The following is a 22,195-nucleotide window of genomic DNA, read 5'->3' as shown; positions in this document are numbered from 1 at the left end:
AATAATTAATGACTGCAAAGACCTTTTTGATAAAAGTTTGCTGTTACTAGGCTGGCTGTATCATTGTCCCTTTTAGGGTTCCAGTGAATCGTTCTCCTCACACTCCACACATTGGGATTAAGGCCTTTAATCGTACCTGGTGTGGTATTTATAATTCACTTACTCTTCAAATAGGCCCTGTCTGACAATCATCTGGATACCAGCTGTAACCAAGTCAGCCAAACTAGGATTTTATACCAGGAGACAGTAACAATGTAGGTTTGCACCGATAATGAAAATCCTTAAAATAAATAACTAGGTAAAAAAGCACAAACCCTTAATTTGTCTCTATCCTGTCTCATCTTTCAGAAAAAATAGCAGCAGCACATTGAAATAGGTCTACTTTAAAATGTTTATGCACATTAATCCTACATAAGACTTTTCTCCCTAACTCTAAGCTAGAAAAAATGCCTACACTGCTGTGCAAACAAGCTTCAAGCAGAAGTCAGACATTTCATCCGGCTTCTTGGAAATCAAGTATTAGTGATCATTTTATCGAATATATATGTGTATATATACATATATATAACCTTTCATCTTAGTTTTTATAAACCCTTCACAGCTTTATTTGACTACATTGTAGGTTGCTGCCTGATTCAACACATTCAATGATGATAATGAATTGAATATATTAAATGTAACAGATATTCTGGTGTTGGCTTTTGGAAACCTGAAGAATCTTTCACATTACTATCTTTATTTTCCTCCAGAAGTTTAGTTACCTGTCCCCATGCAGTGCTGTACAACTTAAACTCACAGTACAGTGGACTTGAAGTTGCCACGTCAGCTATGATTTTTTCCAAATATTGTGTTGATCTTATCCTTCAGCTCTTCCGTGACTGTACCCAATCTAATCTTGATACCACCTGGATCAACTTCACCTCTACAGACTTAGCCACATGTGACAAAGAGTGATAATTTATATCCTATAAATTTGGATGAAATATTATGGAAACCACATGAATTATAAAAGATCAGCTCTGCCGCAAAGGAATTTTCAGTGAAATTCCCAGACTATATGACTTTCTGACTTCAGAGGGAGTAGACTATTGAAAAAGGAGAACAGTATAAGAAAAAGAGCACAAAAGTACTGAAATACTCTCAAGGTCTTTTCCTGCAGCAGTCTACCTTTAACTCATCCAATCTTTGAGCAGGAAGGTGTCCCATATAAGCAGAGCAGTATCTTATTTATGGGTTTCACTAATACAGAAGATTTAGTAAGCTGGACTTCTGATGTACTTGACATTTTTTAGACAGCTTCTTTAATTGATTAGTCTAAGTAGGTTTGTTCTTTTGTCCTGAAATCTCCAAATAGGACTGAAGGAATCCATAGAGTGCCAACTGATTCCAGAAGGAAATACCATCATTGTTTCAATTCCATATTTTTTGTGACTACTGAGAGGAAATGAATTTAACAAATCTTAACAGTTCACAAACAAAAAACATTGAAACATTTCTAAATAGAAACATATTGACACTGCTGTAGAGCTGTCAGGAGGAATGGACATATTGCCAACTCTGTATTTTCAAAACGTCTGACAAAACAATGAACATAAAGAGATTATTATGAAATACCTAGAAGTTAACATAAAGCAAATACTGTAACACTCAGAATCCACTATTGAAGTTTCTACATATTGACAATTTGGGTTTTTAGATCAGTCCTCAAATACTAAACTAAGCAAAGGAAAAATTCTACTTGCTTTTGATGAAGCACTATGTCCTTGAAAACAATTTAGAAGAGATTGATTTATTCTGAAAGAAAGGAAATTCTAATACCAATTCTAAGTATATATTTTTATTTATAGTAAAAGTAATCTATTATTACTTGGAAAAAATATAAGATATCTTCCCAAAGACATACAAATCGTACTGCTTTTTCTTGTCACTTTATGAATGCAGACTTGGCAGGAATGTTTTGCCTAGTGAAGATGACATTTAAGTTTTAAATCAGTGAAAAAGACAACTGATTTTAAATAATATTAATTTGATTTCAGATTTAAAGTTATTATTTTCAAGGAAAGACCTAGTCACATGGTTGCTTACCATTAAAACACATTCCTATTTGCTTGTATGTTATCATTATGCAAAATTTGGTTCTTTTCCTGCCTATGTGTATAACTGCACAGTTATAGGTGTGTTTCAGTAATGTGATTATATGGCTTCTCATGAGTACATTCATAGTTTCAATATTTAAAATCAGTGATGATGCATTTTTCATTTACTACATGATGATTTTACTCAATGTTTGCATCAAACTTTGCTTGAAGGAATCTGGAACTCAGTCAATTATACATGGATAAATTTTATTTGAATACTGAGAGGTCACAGGCATATAAAAATAATAAGGAAAACCTGTAAAGACACAGATAGATAAGAGGGGAAAAAAAGTTATGAGTCCTGCTTTCTAACTTGAATTTCTATCATTTTCATATTAACATTACTTGCACTACTCAAATGAACCATTTCCTATACTTTTGTATAATTATTAGGTGTTTTTCCAGTTCTCAAGAAGTTTTTAAACTCTGAATAACTTAGCTACTGAACTGGAATACATGTATATACAATGATATGAAAAAAAAATAACAATCTGTCCTGTAGAAATGGGCACATAATCCGGCCTCGTACTTCAGTAAATTCCAGTTACAGGTCACAGACCAACTAGCTGAGTGATCTTGAATACCTAGTGGCAAAACTGTACTGTTTCGATTTTGTAATGAAAATTTTATTAACATAGCTTGCATTTAAGTCTTTATACACACAAACTGTAATTACGAATTTTAAAGTAAATTGAGTTTAAATAACATCAATAACATCTAAGTAGAAATGACTTTAAAAAAAAGCTCAGAACTTTATTCCTTATCACTGCTGAGAAAAGCTGGCATTGGAATGTATCAAATCCATTTTGTGGTCACAACTCTGTGATAGTTGTGTTTTGGAGTTTTGCCTACTAAGTGAAGGTTTCATAGCATTATTTACTAAAGTGTATAAACTGCAGATAGATGGTGATCGTCCTATAATTCATAAAAACACAATCATCTTCCTTTCCAAATGATTCAGCTGTTCTACAGACATTCACAGATGCTGCTCTTACTATCTCTGCTTTAGAACTCTTTCTCGATGAAATGTTCTTGTATGTCTAGTATTTAAAAATATTGTCTTGTATCGTCTACAGTTTGGAGACCCCATTCACATCCACTCTGTATTTAATGTGGGCACTGCCACATACAATCACTAGCTTAAAATGTATGCAAATACCAATGAATGTTCCTTCTGCAGTTTTTCACAGTTCTTGATATGGATATTACTCTTAATAAATTTGTCCAACTTCTGATGTTCTGATGTATTGGTGTAACTTAATTATACTGTATCTTCAGTGCCTCTTTGCCAAGTTCATGTTTTCTAAATGAGCTCATAGAATTACTGAGCTGGTGTTCTATGTTGAATTTCACAAGTCTATCGAGGGATCCAACAGAAACAAGCCACAAATTGATAACAAACTTCAAACTTTCAAAAGAAACATAAAAACAGGTGAGAATAGTCTTTAAAAACTTTGTGTAGAAAAATCCCTTCCAGATGGTCTATCATTTCACTTCAGTTTGTGGTAAAAGGTCACCTACCCAAAATGTTTCCTACCACCTGCCAGCCTGCCCAGCTGTGCAAATTGCATCAGAATCAACTTGTTCAGGCAGCTGGAAAAGAAATCTGGTTCAAAATTAATAGATTTTTTTTTTAATCCCTCTCCTTTTTTTGTGTGCATATGGACTTAAATTTTTCATTTTAAATATTGTGTTGCAATGCAAATTCATTTGGTATGACTGTTTTCATACCATTCATAATGTTTTGTTGTGCTCAAGTACAAACTGATGGCACATTTGTAAAAGTGATTTGATCAAAACTCATGTACACAGTGGAAATATTTTAAGGAGCTCTGTAGCACTACTATAAGACTATGTATATGTAAATAAAGGTTTCCAAAGACAAACTAAATACTAATTTTCAGTTTTCAAGGAAAACAGAGCAGCAAAGTTCTTCTGGTGAAAAGTCTGTTAGTGAAATAGAAAAAAAAGGTTATGCAAGGAGCTTTTCCACACAGCACCTGGCATGGCTCTACCCCAAATTCTCACAGTAGGTGCTGTTATTTATAATTAATGAATTGATAAAGTGTTGATTTTGTTAGAGTTACTGCTTGATAATGTGAATGATTTGACCCTACTCAATGAGTATAAACTGGCATGACTCCATTGGCAACAAAGAAGCAACGTCATTTTGCAAAGGACAGGCTTACCCTTTGCTGTTATTCTTTAGTAGTCCCTCTCCCTGAAAGCTTGACAAGAAATAAAAGCTTTGCTTTGAATCTGTTGAGGTGGCAGTGGAAGCCATGTGCCATCCCAGAGTATTTGCAGGTGACTCTGCTCTCATGCATTCACGCAAATGCACAGATGCTTTGCCATAACCCATGTCTTAACAGTGGTGCTGTAGGAGTGTAAAGGTTAGGTTGTGTGTCCCAGCTCCTTCTATACCCTCACCTAAGCACACACCTTGATATACAGTGAGGGCAGCCACCATTCTTCTCCTCTAGAGCCACTGCAGTGCTCCTGGCCAGACACGGCAACTGCATCACTCAGACCACTGCTGATTTATCCCACAGTATTCCACACTAAAAACTTAAAACTCTCTCAATGACAGCTAGCATTTGACACCTTCCCACAGATTTTTATACATCTACTGACTGCTGCTGGGTGTCAGGTGAACCTGCTCTCAGAAAATGCAATGCATTACTAATTTTCTTTCCTACTGGATTTCCTGGGGAAAAAAATAAAAAGCTAAAACAGCCTTTTCTTAACTATTTGCCTGCTTATTTGAAGAGAGAAATCTTCATTGCTTCAGGAAAAAAAAAAAAGAAAAGAAAAGAAAAACAACCAACAAACAGAAGTAAAGGAGGATGATGGGAATGGTTTAAGACAGCATGTGCTTGTATAAGCAAATACCAACACTGAACTTCTTATAAACCATGGTAATCATCACATATAGCTTTAGCAAGTCTAAAAATAGTTTAATCTTCAAAAACCTTTACATATATTAATAACTGGAAGATGAAATGTGTGGATAAGATAGCAAATTGAAAATTTCCTTGGATTGAAAATAATGAAATGTAATTTACTTTACTCATGGCTTTTTCTCCTTGATTTCTAAAAAGGTTCAAGAAGAAATTTTATTTTCATTTCTGTTCATGGTAAGTCAATCTTCAAGTATTCATATTAAAAATACTCCAAAACACAACTGCTTTTTGAAAGCACATTACCTGAAGGCCATTCCACAAACAGCTAACATTCAGGTAAAGAACTGACCTGTTTTTAGCCATGATCACACACGTTTGGAATTATGTGTTGTGAATTTTGCAACAGTAAATGAAAATTCATTAGTCTAAATACAGGCAGCAGGTAACAAAACAAACTTTTTTTTTTTTTTTTTCCCCAATAACTGTGATTTAGGGAAGGACTGAGTAGTCCAGAAGAAAGCAAAACCAAACCTGCTCAAAAATAACTTAGTCCTTGTTTGTTACTTTTCTCCAAACAGTTCTTCCTTGCTTAAAGATTTGAAAGCTCAGTGGCTTTTCAACACCTCAGTCTATATTATGAAGGTCAGTCTCTTTTACTCAAGTATGTAATTGGATGATTTATTTATTCAGCCCTCTTACATGCATTGCACATTGGGGAAATCTGGAAACTGAGAAGGAAATCCATGGAACAAAACTTTAAAAGGATAAGAGGTTAGATATTCAACCAAGTTCTGTTCTGCAGTACTTAAATTTTAAGTGACAAAGCAGTTATAACAGAAGGTATTACTCTAGCTCATGTATAGGTATTTGTGTACAAAAGGGTATCCCCTCTGTTGTAGGTCAGTGCATGGAACAAACCTGTGCTGGAAGGGAGGAAATGCTGCAGTAGGTACTACCTTTCAATTCTCTGCTTGCATTCTCCAACTGTTAAAATGGTTTTTAAAGTAGATTAAAGCAATCTGGGGCTGTAATAGCTGTTGTTTGACACTACTTTGATTCTTTACTGGAAACCTCTGTGCAAAGTTCTCCTACCTTTCCTTGAGCAATGGTATGCCTAACTCAATCACTTTCAGGAAGTGAATCATTTCAGCTATATTCCAGGATTCGTGACACCATAACGTAGCCTGAGTATCCTTATTCCAAGGATAACAAACTATGCCAAGTGTAAACATCCAGCCCTAGGAAACATTCCTGTGCCTACTTACACGAAGATACCTGCCGCTTATTGCGGAAACAATATGCTTCGCATGGCTACTGTAAGACACGCTGAGTGACTTACAGGGTGCATCATAAAGCTACAGTAACCTCCTTTATAAGTTGTCCCATTACTGAAATACTTGACTCAGATTTTTCTGTAAGCAAATATGAAAATGCTTCACAGCCTACTGGTCTTCAACATATTAACGGCTCAACACAACCTAAAGAGTTTGATGCCCATTATAGCCAAGAGAGGCGATGCAAAGGGATTTAGTTGATCAGCACAGAGCTGTTCTGCTGGACACCAACATACATGAGCCGATGGTTGGAATACCAGCCCTGTAGTGTTTCTCTTTGGCAGCCTCCAGCTGGAAGAGTATTTAGGAAAAGGACTTCACTGACTTTTGGCTGTGTTATCCATTATAACAGCTCTTCAGACCACCCAGGCCCAGCTGGCCTAATGCAGAATCACAGGAAACACTACGGTGGTGTAAAGCTGTCTTCTCCCTCTCCAGCCTTGTAGCTCGTTTGGACACCTGGAGCAGGGCCACTCTCCCCTGTTCAGATAGGGAGAGGCCCAGATTTGGTCACACACATAATGGAACGAAACATTCTTTCCTAGAAAATGAAATTCATTCTTTCATCTCCATGCTTAATGCACTGAATTTATGCTCATCAAAATCATCACAGCTTGAAACGTTTAACCGCATTTAAGCATTTAACTTAAAAACAAAATTCCAGAACCAAATGCACATTTATTAATGTGTTCTGGTCAAAGCAGCAATCATGTAACAGTATGTATTTAAATCTACTGCATTCATTTTAAGGAAAATATTTTTACTCAAGAGAAACAGTCTACAAGTTCAAAACCCAATCAGAGCACGCTGCACAAATTTAGAATAACGCAAATGTAAACTGAAATAGTCTTTGTTTTGAAAGAAATCATTGCTGTCATTCATGTAAAGAATGAAGTCGACTTTCAGAAGCACTGCTAACTTTGGAACAATAGTGTCAGCTATCAACTAGACTTTAAAAAATATCTATAATATAGAGAATTAAAAGGTATTTAACATTTTCAGAAACAAGACGAACACTATGAAACCGTTTAGTATTACTTTAAACAACTTCCCTTTTGAAACAGTAGATCTTGTTTTTGTACAATACTTTTTCTATTTCTCTTGCTTGGTAGGCAACTTACGTAACAACCTGAACAAATCACCTCACAACACAACGAAAATTTCAGATTTTCAAAGTCACATTGTATGCATAAATAGAAGAAAACTACAATGTTCACAATTTTTAAGACACTGGCTTCCATTGTTCCTTCCCTATATCACTGTAGGCAACAAAACTCCAGATCACAGTTTAAAAATAAGTAAAAAAAAAAAAAAAAAAAAAAAAGTACTTCCTTCTGCTAGTACCCAGAAAATCCCAGAGAGTTTTAAAAGCTGATCAAACTATTAGCTTTCTGTAAACATTTAACATAAAATACATTCTTGCATTCTTTCTTATACTATGGAATCCAGAATAAGGAAAATTATTTAAAAAAAGATTTCAAGATGCAAAGTTAGTGAGTTGGCAGAAGGCAGATCAACTGGCCAGAGATTTCAGAAGAGCTAAAAGTTTTGTGCTATCTTTTTCAAATGGTCTTGAGTTGGATTTTTATTTTTTTATTTTTTTTTTTGCCTGAGACTCAGACTCCAGCTAGGACAGTCATGATATCAAGAACATTCTTATAAATACTGGGCCGAGAAAGGGAACTTGTAAAAGCAGAAAGCCTTGTCAGGCCACCACAGACCTGATAGCTGTATTGAAATATTCAGACAAACTTGTGGCTAGGAAGGAGCCAACAAGTACTGCAGGCTTTCTCATATCCTCTGTCACAAGTGCTGGGTGCCAGAGGACACAAGCAATCATAACATCTGCAGCCCACATCTGATTCCAGGCTTAACCACTGTGGAAAAGTAAATTTCTGAAGTGGGACCTCTGCACTTAGCTCTGAAATCAGATTTCTGTATTTTTCAAAACCTCTAGGAGGTAAGCAGACTGACTTTGTTTAAATAACTAAGTAATAAAACCGAATGGAAAATGTTTATCTGCATTTGATGCAAAGTGAGCAACTTGCCTTTCAAAAAGAACCTCAGACACTTAAGAAACGTCGCTGCATTTTAGCAGAGCAAACTGTCTAGTTCAATTATATGCCAATTAGCATTTGTCAAAGTATTGGGCAACTTCTTAATTAGAAATTACTAGGTTGTCTGGCATTGAATGTTATTTAGTAATAATCTGCCCAGGCAGATTTTCATGTAGTAAGATCTTTAATATGTACAGTATATCGTATTGCAAATGAGGAGTGGAATACATAATTCAGGGCTCATTTGTGGAAGTACTGCTCATTTTGGTAGGTGCACTTAAGCTTCTTTGGGAGTGCCATCTGACTGAATTGTCTCCAAATAGACTCAATACGCAGGCATATCTTTTAATTCACTTACAGTTACAACTGTACCTACTACATCTCAGAAAATACCACTCCAACTGTTTCTGCTGTAGCTGTGTTGTTATCTGCTATAAAATCTTCAATTTTAAGAAATACATAACAACCAGGATTTACTGCCTCCACTATATTTGATTGTTTCAATAATAATCTGATTAGTGAGAAGAAGACGGGGGAAAAGAACCAAAAAAATGAGGTTTGGTTGCTAATGAAACTATTGCGATATATTCTTTTAAAATTACAGAAAAAAAAAACAACAACACAGTTTCTTATTCTGAGAAATGACCTACTGATTTCTGTGTGCTAACAAAGCAACAGCAGGAGAAATCAATCCAAATCATTTTGTGCTTCTGTGTGGAATTTACTGGAACGCAAATTTGCAGAGCCACACTTTTCAAACACATAATCAATGTCCAAACAGCAACCCAGCCCAGTTTCTGGAGATATATTTATTTCACGGTATGATCATCATCAAATAACCTTCTTGAAAGAAGTTTGTTAACTTAGTAGCTAAGCAACAACAATTAGCATTTTTATGAAGCTAAGCTCCTTTAAGTAATAAAATACATTTACAAAATGGAAAAAAGTAAATTTATTACTGTATTGTTTAGACAATTATAGGCGGACAGAACACACCTTCAAAATATATTTTAAATCATGGTGAAACCTGAAGAAAAAAGCTTCAAGTCCCCCCTGCACACAATTACAGAACTTGAGCCATTAACATATAAGTACCAATCTCTTTGAGCTCATTTACATTTAATTTTACACAAATGGCAACTTCTCAACAACTTTAATGCACAACTTTCTTCTTCATTGAAAAACAACAAATTTTCAGGTATTTTTCCAGTTCTTCAAGATAAGATCTTTAAAGTGCTCTACTGGCATATGTTAGTTTCCTGAAAAATGAATCCAAACTTTTTTTTACCAGCTGTTTTTTCATTCTGTTTTAGTTTTCCAAGAAAACCATTAGCAGAAGAAGGAAACTGTAAGTATAATTCTAAACAGGGAACCAGAAATTAGCACTCTGTATGTACTCTGACAAAGAAGCTGCAACCCTGATAAACTGCATTTTGTCTTTAATGACAGCCTTAGGGCATCCAGGCGTGTACATGTAATAAATCATCCCATTGAAAAGATAATTACCGGAGGGAAAAAGCTTTCTTGATAGCAATTATATTAAACTGTTCAAATTAACATACCCACAGATGGTTCTTTGTTGTCCTATATATACATCAGAGAGAAGAATGATTCACATTAGCTAACTCAATTGAAACGAAAAAAAAAAAATCAGGATCTGGTTATTAATCATGCTAATACCACACGGGCTTTGTAAACTAGGAAGGCTTTTGACTGCAAAAACAATATAGAACAAATGGTTAATTAGGCTTTTAGGCCTGAGTTTTCAAAGGCAGTGAAAGTTGGATGATATCTAGGTGAAAACAGCACACAGTAGGCTGCAGGCAGGGATTCAGATATTTATCGCCTTTATGATTTTGTCTGGCAATGCTCACCCTTTCTGAGCATGGGCACAGCACACACCCCCTTTCAGCAAAGAATAATCTAATTAAAATGTATACTTGCATATGGAGATGCTGCGCCACAACTTTCCAATTTAATTGTAGCAGTTATTACAAAAATAGAAACACCCACCTCTGAGCAGCTTAAACAGTTTTCTCTTCATAGCTATTGCTACTGCTTTGTTCAAATTTTTGATACAGATAGCTGTTTCTTCAACAACCCTTTCCTTTTCTAGAAAAGTGAGTCTGCTTCAGATAAACACAAATAGGACACTTTTGCCTCACCCACTGAGAAGCACATTCTAATGGCTATTACAGGACTGAAATATACCCCGCAAGCAGCTCCTTCACATGTGAAGCTAGTTTTTGTGATGACTGCTCAAACAGAGGTCAAAATCCTGATCCTCTGAGAGAAAATTATAATCTCATTATTTATTTCAATGGGACTAAATTTATCCTGTCTTTGCTTCATAGGTAATCCTTCTCTTGGTTCCATCCTTATTTGCACCTCATTTTTGTAGTGTGTTGGTGAGTATTGCTGAGAAGCCACCTAAGCCTCAGTAAGGCAATATGGGAATCACAGAATCACAGGATGGTTTGGGTTGTAAGGGAGCTTAAAGACCATCTAATTCCAAGCCCCTGTCATGGGCAGGGACACCTCCCACCAGACCAGGCTGCCCAAAGCCCCATCCAGCCTGGCCTTGAACACCTCCAGGGATGGGGCATTCACAGCTTCTCTGGGCAACCTGTGCCTCACCACCCTCAGAGTAAAGCATTTCTTCCTAATATCCTGTCTAAATCTGCCCTCTGTTACTTTAAAGACATTCCCCCTTGTCCTATCACTGCACTCTCTGACAGAGACCCTCCACAGCTTTCTTGTAGGCCCCCTATAGGCACTGGAAAGCTGCTCTAAGGTCTCCCTGGAGCCTTCTCTTCTCCAGGATGAATAACCCCAACTTCCTCAGCCTGTCTTCATAGGAGAAACCTTCAGCAGTTACCACCTCTGCCCTCTCCAGAAAGGCAGGAGACTGTTTACATCCTCATTTCATCAACAGTCTTTTTTCATGGTGGAATAATTTGACTCTCTCTCTTTGATTAAACATGAGATTATGAGCTTCCATTATCAACTGCAAGTTACGTTTAGAGTCTACAGCTCTTGCTCTTCCAAGATGATGGTAGCAGTAATAAAAGAAACTCTTTAAATCCTGATGTTTCTTGCAGTGTTAGTTATGCAGTATAGAAATGTGTCAGGGGAAAAACTATCAAACCCAATACAACAAACGACTCCTAGCCTACCAGGTACTGTTCTATTTCTGCACACTACCATGGCAGGATTGAACTCCTACACAGAAACATATGCTCTCCCTCTGTCAGCCTGCCGCTGCTCAGCGAAATAACTTTCTGGCAATATTCTTCTTCTTGGCAAACTACTTCTGGCAACCTTCACAGGAATCAGACCATTTTCTAGCCATCTGTAGCCCCTGACTTGGGATCTTAGTTTCCGTGTAATAAGATTTGCCAACGCCTAGGTACAAGAATCTTGAAACAAACTGAATGTCCTACTCTCCTTTCAATGCCCGCTGGGTTGCTGCTGTCTAGGAACACGTTGTGTACACCATCAGGTTTGTGCTCAACTACTGGAGATATCAAAAGCTTCTGTCTCCCCCATACCATGTTCAGAGGGATGCATGGTGTTATTTTCCAGACACTTTGTGGGCTCTAAGTTAGAAATCCTCTCTTTTGCATATTCTGAAAAACTGCCTAGCTAATATGCAGAATGAGACAATCTTTTGAAATGGCTGAAACATATGCATCACCTGTGTTTCATCTGACATGTGAAAAGGTGGTCCACATGTGCCTTATATTCACCTTCACTTTTTCACTTCACACTCCTCATCAGTAAGTTGCCATCAAAATCTCCCCAATCATTTTGTTTATTAGGATGACACTACATTCTCTCTCTGCAGATCAGAGAACAAGCTCTTGAGATGCAATTTGCATCATTCTTTTCCATTTATTTTTTTAGTATTTTATTCTAATCCAATTTTCTCTCACAATCCTCCAAGATGCCCCTACCCTGCAAGCTGGTAAACCACAAGGTAAGGGAGCTGAGCATTAGGTAAAGTTAACAAGCCTGACAGAGAAACTTTCAGATAGCAGCTCACATCTCCCTCAGCAATGGAAGCAGCAAAACATTTATTCGTGTTTAGTGATCTACAAACCATATTTTTTTGGTTGGTAAAATAATTTTTGTAGCAGGCTGACATACATTTTCTCATCTACATGCTAACAGAGATTTCAATTAAATACCAGTATCTTTATCTCCAAAGTGCCTACAAATATCCTTTAATGCCAGTTACTCTTTCTCTCTCCCTCCACAACTACTTGTAGAGAGCTGCAGGACTGCTCACACATTCTCAGAGCTCCTTTCTCTTATTTACTTGAGCTGTGCCAAGTGATTTGGACAAGTGGTTTAACTTTTTTTCTACATCCTGATCTTGCACTCCAAGAAATGCAGAAACACAGAGTATACATCCACAATCATCTGTTCAGCTTCCTCATCAGACAGAGGCACCACTGGCTGGGAGAATCTAAATATCCTGGGGCTTTTCAGCTTAGCTGCATGATCACGCAGCTCCCACAGCCCTTGAAGCTTTGATAACTTTTGTGCTTGCAGCCAGGAGATACAGGGCATGATCTTAGAAGTAACACTGCCTATACACCCTAACTCCATAGATTCTCACCTGCACTATGTACATTCTTCAAGTTTGTGGTTCACCTCTTTATACAGGAGCCAGGTATACATGGACTTTCACATCCACTTGCCAGTGACATTATCTGGCTGTAGTCAGTACTGTAGTGCCTCATCTCTGAAGTCTGAAATAATCATCCTCTCTATACTCTATGCTATGATTATCAAAATTATTCTCTTTCGCGAGTTTCATCTGACTTAACCAATCAAGTCTCCAGGTTCACTGTTTAGCAAGAGAACTGACAGAACAATGCATTTCTACTGAAAAATAATGCAAGGAAATCTGTATGAAGTCATCTTTGTCCATCAAAGATAATGAGAATACGCATAGAAGTTCTAAAAGTTTTTTTGCTCCAGAACAAAAAAACACCCTGTAGAGTTGCCAATATTTTGAAAGAGTTAAATAAAACATACATATATATATTTATAGCCTCAACATTCTTCCCCTGATAAGTGGACCAGATTCATTCAGCTAAATCATAAATATCGCAGAATCAATCACACAAAACTGGAATTCACAATAAACACGATCAGTTGTATACACTATCGTACCTTGACAAAATGTAGCATTGATTCTCTTGTAGCCTTGGGGGCATTCCATCATAGGGCTGTATCCATGGTATGCTGAAGAAAAAATTACATATTAAATACTGCTGATTTATTTGCTTATCTAGAGAACTTGACAGGCAAATTATTATGTAACTGTTAAAAAATTGTAAGTTTTTGTGATGTATGTTTAAGCATAGAAGGTTAAGAAATTCAAATATGAGTAACCTTACTTCCATCTCTTCCTGCATATATACCACTGAGATCTTCAATTATCCATTCAAAATTGAATTTTTGATTCAAAAGAAGACATCCTTGAAATCATCCTAATTGTTCTCAAATACTCAAACAATTACTTTCACAAACCAGCTACAAATACCATGTTGGGGAAAAAATAAAGTTGAATATTTATAATGGTTTTAAAACTGAAAGCAGATTTAGAAAGCAAAAAATATATGCAATATCAAGCAAAATTGTTGTGCATCAATTTTGCCACCACAATGAATTAAGACTGTTTGAAACACATAGGAAACAGAAGCAACCAAGCCTCCAAAGCAAGGAAAAAGTAGAAGTTACATCTGTGATTTAGCTAACAAAGTTTCCAAATTTTGGAGGACTGTGTCACTTATTGGCTGATCAGTGTAATCTGCCAAGGGCATTACAGTGCTGCAAAATACAGACTGAGCTCAATTTTGCCAAAATAGAAAGTGTTCAGTTAACTAGATTTTTATTTCCGTTTATTGTTTCTTTCCTCCACTTAAGGTTGCCTTTGAGACTACAGAAAGCTGTTTATTGATTCTTAAATTGTTCTAACATCTTAAATGAGACCAGTAACTTCTTTGTATGTTACGCACTAAAAGCTAACCTCTTGGCAAAGCCCAATACTTTATTAAATATACAGAACAAAACTTTCAGCACTGTGATCATAAAAGTGCCCTTAATAAAGAGTCAAGAGAGTTTTTCATAATTTGAGCGCTACACCAGAGACATTTGTTCATATAACATTTGGTCAGATCTTTTGTTTTCCTTTAAAAGTGTTTTAAATGTTTAGCTGGCCAAAAAAAAGCAAAAAAAAAGCATTATTTTCCAACTTTACAGTATATAAACTGTCAAATTAGAACAGAGTGAGATAAGGTTGGCTTCACTTCACAACTGATGCTAGAACTGCACACTTATTCCTGCAGCTTAGTTCAAAACTGGTAACCAGTTCACTATAAGGATAAATAACAACAAAAAAAGGTGTTGTTTTTTTTTTTCCCCCCAACTTTTTTTTAAAGCTTTTCCTATGCATTGGAAAAATTTAAGCAATGAGCTGAGTAGCAGCTTTTGGAGTGAGGTAGTTTTATTTTAAGCTGCTGTGGATTATTTCAAGTAATTGCTTAATTAGAACATAAAGACTCTCTAAGATTGCTTGAAGTGATGTGATAAAATGGTTAAACACTAAATAAATAACACTAAAATAACATTGGGTACAAATACAGTAATAATGTTCTTACAGTTTTAACAAATCCATTTTCCTTCTTTCCACAGACTACAAACTTTTAAACACAAATTAAAATTTGAAAATGTCCTCTGTCACCAGATACATGGCAGCTATACATTTATTTTCACGGCAGCTCCAATCTTTTCACAATGTTCATAGTAAAACCAGTTTAAATTTAAGATGAGATCTTCAGAAGTGCAATGCACTAGCCCTATAATTGCACCTGAAAAGTCAAAACATTTAACATTTTGAAATGTTAATGTTGGCAGGGTCAGAGTCATAATTGCACTATGTCCTAACTTGTCTGCATTTCCCATTGCAGACCTTACTCAATTCACACTAAACCCGAGACAGTTTCTCCATAATTTTTGTGGGAAGGATTGGTAATCTGTAGCACAGTCTAGCAGAGGGAAAAGAGAGGAAGGGCAGAGCCCTTCCAGTTGTATGTAGAGGCCAGCCCATAAACTGTGCCAGGCCTTTTCCAGTGCCACAATGCATTTTCCCTTCCATGGTGACTCAGCTGCTCTAGAAAGCGTTATGGTGGAGTGAGGTCAGAGACTTCAGCCTCTCCCTCCCTACTCATCTGCCTGCTCCCACACTGAACAGGAAATAGTGGCTTACTAGCAGCTGTTCTCTTCCTTGTATAAAGAGCAGCAACCTCGGCAGGTCACAGAAGAGTAAGGAGGTTGTGCAGTGATGGCTAGTCATCAGTGTGAGAGCTGGATGGAGTTCTACATTACCTACCCTTTACTCAACCTGTTTATTAATTACTAGCAAGAAGCCTGAACTATCATAACATTCCCCACACACTATTGAAATACAGTTTGTCTTAAAGGTCTTCTGTAGAAGCCCGCAGAAATGGAGACCTGTTCCACAAATTCTTCCTTTACTTTTCAGTAACACTGACTAACCCATACACTGAGGGACACAGAAGCTGTCTCAAGCCAAGGCACTCAACCTCGTAACAAGACAGAAGCCCTGACTGAGCAGTGGCTATTACCCGAAATACTTAAGTACATCTTCAGAAAGTGACAAAGCCCTACATAAGTCCATGGGAACAAGTCAGGCACAAAGTTAAGTACATCCTTCAGCAGTAGGCTGAAGACAGAAGTAAAGAAACCACACTGGTTAAGTGCCTGCTAATGAGACTGAAGTATGTGCTTAAGTATTTTGCTAAGCGATAGTTTCCAGGTGACCATGTTAAATGCAAACTGTTAAGTATTACTGTAATAACAGGTCAACTTAAATGAAGTTTAGGAACCATAAAAGCAAAAGGAAGTCTCCTAAATCTACAATAAAAAGGACAATACTGATTTAGTGAAGTCTCAGAATATGTAAAAATGACATAGGACTACCATGGCATGAACTCTGCCTGGTGAGAAGGAACCATGGACCCCACTTTACCAGTACCTCACTATTAATTTACTTGACTCCCATGTCTGTCCGTTCAATTTCTTTTATACCTATGCATACTCTTCACCACTAAAACGTTCTCATTAATACCCCGAAAAAGGGGGGCTGAGAGGGGGAGTGGGGAAGGAAGAAAAAGTAAGAATACTTGATGAAATATAAATCCTTAAGCAGGGACTCTATACTTTCTTTACATCTCATCATAAACTTACATTTTGTTTGGAAATTGTTTGCTGTATAGAAGCATAACACTTTCATACTGATGCAAAGCTTATGGTACATTTGCCCAAAGGTAATTTAGGTTCGGATCCAGATTTAAGTTCAAGCTGGACATCTATAAAACTCTAAGATGCTGTAACATCACAGGCTACTGCAACATTCCAAATCTGATCACTTTAAGTTCCAAGTAACCTGAAAACTCACCATTTGCACCTATGCAGAATTGCCCTAAGTCATGGCACGACTGAATAGTATCATGCTTAACTCATTCCTAAATTAAATGCATATGGCAAAACTGCATATATCTCTATCAAAACTTCCTGACAGATTCAGTCAGTGAATGTTCTTAAAGCAAGCCCCTACCAAATCATATTCTTGATATAATGTTGTGGCAGGTAACACTGTATTTTAGTCCAGAGAAAACAGACAATACACACACCTCCTCCTCCCTAAGAAGGGGAGAAAGTTAATGTACAGTGAGAGCTCCCACCTAGAAAGATGAGAAATATATCCTGTTTCATATCAAACCCTTACTTTCCAGGAATACCTTAACCACAAGCGCAGGGCAACATTCTTTGTCTCCTCTTGAAACTGTACAGTTACGCTCAAAAGACAATTCCAAATTAATTGAGGCAGAAAGCAGAAGTGAGCATGACTCATACCATTAGCAATTAACGACACTGGGAAAGAGACTGGGTTCCCATTCCTATTCCAAGAATTGTTTCTTCATTTTATGGGTTAGGGCATCTCCTCATAGTTATAAAATGTAGATTTGAAAAACTCTCCGGGTAGATAAAGGAACTATGAATTGCCTCATCTTGAGCAAATGTGCTAGTCATTAAGCTGTTATATTAAAAGGACAGTGCTCCTCTTATTAGCATTTACAAAAAATGATTCTGCTCAGTGCACTGAGAAAGGGTGGTGGACTTCCCTCCAGAAGAAGTTTTAGTGCTGTGTATCCCGTGTGTTTAAGGCATTTCTCTGCACTCCCCTACCAAGCATCTGGGGACTACAATTTAAGACATGGTTTGCCCCAGTATTTCCCAATTGGTTTGGCCTTAACAGAGCATACATAGCTTGTTGGTATTAAGTTGCTGCCTGATCAACTCATGACCTGTAGTGGATTCCAGGTGAGGAAGGCTGGTATTTTACCCAACGATGAAGAACCTTCACATGGGCTTCCCTTGGAACCAGGCACCAAAAATTTGTATTACTTCACGGAATCATAGAATGGCCTGGGTTGGAAAGGACCTTAAAGACCATCTAATTCTAACCCCCCTGCCATGGGCATGGACATCTCCCACCAGACCAGGTTACCCAAAGCCCCATCCAACCTAGCCTTGAACACTTTCAGGGATGGGGCATCCACAGCTTCTCTGGACAACCTGTGGCTGTGCCTCACCACCCTTAGAGTAAAGTATTTCTTCCTAGTTGTTCCAACTAGTTTTTGGTACATTTGAGGCTTTCATGATTTTCCCCTGGCACACCTGCATCTACTAAGCAATACATTCTGCACACCCACATACCGCTGATGAACAAAACTTTCAAGTGTAGTTAAATTGCTACTTATTTGGAGAAAACGATAAATTTGGAGCACATTTCCCAGTTCATGGAGGCACATTAATACAGAAGGAATGTCCCTTGTAAATTATATTTATGCGCTACAGAAATTAAAACTTAGATACTCAAGTATTCTATGAACTACTGCCCTCAAAGATGCTAAGTACACTCTCTTTTGGAAGCAAAGCAGAAGATAAACATATTCCCAAACACAAAATTTTAATGCTTCATAAATGAACAGATCAGACTGAGTCAGTATATAAACTGGTGCAAACTCTCCTGTGGAAAGGGAAAGAAGTACGAGCCAAAGTAGATTTTCTGCTGGAATTATATTTGATGTACTATATTAGACCTGTGAACAATAATGTTTCAAAAAGCCAAACACTGAACAGACTTGAAGGATTGCTATCTGTTGGAACAACAATGGCCTAGGAGACCTCGATAAGGCTGACTGTTCCTTGCACTACTCTTGGCTCACTAAATAGGAGCCTACTCCATCTGCAAAATGGAGATCCCAGTGTTTATTTCTTTATTCTTTCATTTAGTGATGAAAATATTAAATGACAGCGAAGTATTACTATTTCTGTGCAATAATTATGTAATTCACAGAAGTTTAAGAGACTATCTTCACTTATCTGAGATTTCTCTCTCATTATAACAGAATATCAACTCACAATAAACTGGTGAGGAAAGTCTCTGAGTAGTCTAATTATCAAGGAAGATATTTCAAAAACAGAGCAGAAATAAATAAATAAATAAAACAGACAACTTAGAGCCTGGAAAACTTTGGCTCCAAATTTGAAAGTTCATCTGCAGTCTCAAGAGGTCACTACATTCTCTCCAAGCAGTAACTGGCGCCTCTATAATTTAACATTTCTGTACAGACTTAAAAAGAAAAAAAAATAAAATAAATCCAGCTGGAAGAGGCAACATGATTCAGTGTCATTATCCTTCCTGAGAAAATGCAACAGTGCGTCACTGCCTTAGAGGTGGAGGAAGCAAGAAAAAACAAACAAAAAAACACAACAACCACATTAACTCTGCTGGCTTTACTGAGTGCCTGCATACTGTAACTCTGCTGGCATGCAGGAGAATTCCTGTTTCTGCAACCTGCCCCTAATTAAACCATGGTTCTTTCTCCTATGTTTCTTTTTTTCAAAAAAGCAAAATTTGATTAAAAATAAAATAAAATAAAGTTATAAACTGGTTCAGAGAATAACAAAAAAAAATAACACTTACATGGCTTCTTAGGACATTTCTGGCATTTGTTAAAACCCCAGGAAGTACCCACGGTTCCACAGCAGTCTTCTTGCTTGGAAAGGCCAGGAAGTGCTTTGCCACACTGGAATAGTCAGGTAAAGAATACTCAGGTTAGTGCTACTGTATGATGCTCACCTCTAGTATATTCTTTTTCAGTCATCCTGGGTCAACCTCTTCCCAGTGTAACAGATACCGAAAATTCACTGGAGCTCTTAGCTGAACTTAAATAGTGCCCAAGCATTGCAATGGCTCTCTGCACAGGAATGAGCAGGTTAGGTTACATTATCATCTTCCTCTGATTCAACTTGAAAAGAAGGCAAAAGAAACAGAAGAGAACAAACAGTATGTCATTCTCCCCCATAAAAATGTCTCTGTCTGCTTTTTCAAAAGCCAAATAAATTATCTTAAATAAATCACTCTCTTAAAGAAATAAACAAAAAGTATGAGTGATTTCTATAATGTTATTTCCTATCTATTAGTAAGGCAACTTTCTGCCAACTTGTGTTTAATGTTTATGACTGGTTACTGAAAACTGCCAAATTATTATGAAAGATTCTGCTGTCCGGATAATGAAGGAGTAAGGAACATGTAAGGTGACTCAAGCCAAAGTTAGTGATATCTGTGTTATTCTGAGTATTCCACGCAAATATTTAAATTGATTTTGCAACCATGTCTGAGGCACATACTGCCTATATTTTTTTCATGATTAAGAATATTTTGATCATGCTTTTTGTTAACAAGAATATTAACACTTGGAAGCATATAATTTTTCATTTTTGACTTTGACGACTTTTTTTCCATTTTGTGTGTTTAACAATGTTTAAATGTATTTCTCTATATGTGATGCAGACATTCATAAAGTATATCTTAACCTGTGAACTAGGTATAAAATGGAAGTGTACAGAGCATGAGAGAAATGCACAACAGGTGCACTTTCAAAGCAAATACTGATATAAATAGGCACTGAAGCAAATAATTCAAATGTGCTGAAGTGTGAATCCTCACTACAGAGTGAATAGACCTTCCCTGATCTAACTTTTCTTCCTGATCACATAGAAAAACCTCTGAACGAAGTGCTTATCTTTCTTTCAGCTGGCTCATCCTACAGCACAGGCTGTGGCCTTGTTGTTGCTTTCACTTATGCTGATAACCCACTCACCCCACAGGGGGATGTGTGCTGAATACACAGTCACTGACAGCTTCCTCTGACCTTCACCAATTTTTTCTGGTTGTGCTGACATCCATGGGTCAGTGATGTTTCTAAAGTACAAAGTTACTCTGTGTGGCTTCACAGTGACTACTGTTCTCTCTGTCCAGGGCTCTGACTCATTAGCAGGTCCCCTCTTTCCATGGGGAGGGATGGCAAGGCATCATTCCAGCCACCTTCTCTGCCCCTCTTTCAAAGATACTCCCCAGGCGCACCCTGAAATATCTCAGCAACAAATCAAAAGCACCACCATATAAGCAAACATGCAACTTGCAGCGGTTTAGCCCTTGCTGCATGTATTTGTCAAATACACCATGTTTGAAGCAGCCGGGAGCTTCCTCTGCTGCAGTGAATACCAGCCTCAGACATGAAATGGACCTTTTAGCACCACGGCAATTTAGCAAAGCTACTGTGTGCCTCTGAACATCATCCATATATGTGGTAGCACCACCTGTGCCTTGACTCACAGAATCACAGAATTGTCTAGGTTGGAAGAGACCTCAAGATCATCGAGTCCAACCTCTGACCTAACACTAACAAGTCCTCCACTAGACCATATCCCTAAGCTCTACATCTAAATGTCTTTTAAAGACCTCCAGGGATGGTGACTCCACCACTTCCCTGGGCAGCCCATTCCAATGCCTAACAACCCTCTCAGTAAAGAAGTTCTTCCTAACATCCAACCTAAAACACCCCTGACGCATCTTTAGCCTGTTCCCCCTCATCCTGTCACCAGGCATATGGAAGAATAGACCAACCCCCACCTCACTACCGCCTCCTTTAAGGTACTTATAGAGAGTGATAAGGTCGCCCCTGAGCCTCCTTTTCTCCAGGCTGAACAAACCCAGTTCCCTCAGGTGCTCCTCATAGGGCTTGAGCCACATTTTAGGGTGAGACACTGACAGTATAAAGGACAGAGCACCCAAACAGGTTAGAAGTCATTACTCATTTATTGTGTAACTTGAGGAGTCTGTTTTCACACTACCATCTGCACAGGGTCTTGTGTCCAATTTTCCCATGTTCCAATGGGTCAGAAACAGTCCTGCCCTGGACTGTAGTTGGCCATGTTCAAACAGTAAAGAATCTAAACAAGGCCCACCTTGTTTAGATGCAAGCCCAGGCCCATGCTGGCTGAACACGTCTTTTAGGCTGCCTTGCTCTCCACTAGTGTGGGCACTGGCAGGATTAGCACATGACTGACCATTCCTGATCATTCAGTTGCATTCTGCTGTTTTCAGAAGCAACTCTCAATCTAGCGCAAAAGCAGGCAAGGTGCAAGACCAGGGAATTCTGCTCACCTTTAGTATGCTGCAGGACCCAAGCTGTTTACAGGAACTAGATTTTTCAACTAACTCTAGCTAGATGAAGTACAGTAAACTATGGTACATCTTGCTGCAATTCCAAGAATCCCCAAATCTTTCAGCTCAGGAGTACTCATAACATCTC

At 37.6% G+C, this 22,195-nt stretch overlaps 1 protein-coding gene across 16 annotated transcripts in view; it reads right to left on the bottom strand.

The window, feature by feature from the left end:
- Nucleotides 1-22,195, bottom strand: part of LTBP1 (latent transforming growth factor beta binding protein 1) — a 201,462-nt gene that overhangs the window by 80,691 nt on the left and 98,576 nt on the right. For all 16 annotated transcript variants that reach the window (XM_038176452.2, XM_038176455.2, XM_038176453.2 and 13 more), the window contains 2 exons: nucleotides 19,522-19,624; nucleotides 13,617-13,688 (listed from right to left, as the gene is read on the bottom strand). In XM_038176452.2, coding sequence (XP_038032380.1) covers nucleotides 13,617-13,688; nucleotides 19,522-19,624 — 175 coding nt within the window. The remainder of the gene's footprint in view (nucleotides 1-13,616; nucleotides 13,689-19,521; nucleotides 19,625-22,195) is intronic.

The sequence above is a fragment of the Anas platyrhynchos genome, chromosome 3 (genome assembly GCF_047663525.1).
Source record: "Anas platyrhynchos isolate ZD024472 breed Pekin duck chromosome 3, IASCAAS_PekinDuck_T2T, whole genome shotgun sequence".
Classification (NCBI taxonomy): domain Eukaryota; kingdom Metazoa; phylum Chordata; class Aves; order Anseriformes; family Anatidae; genus Anas; species Anas platyrhynchos.
The sequence above is the reverse complement of the archived record's forward strand: the minus strand, read 5'-3'. Positions and strand labels throughout refer to the sequence as shown.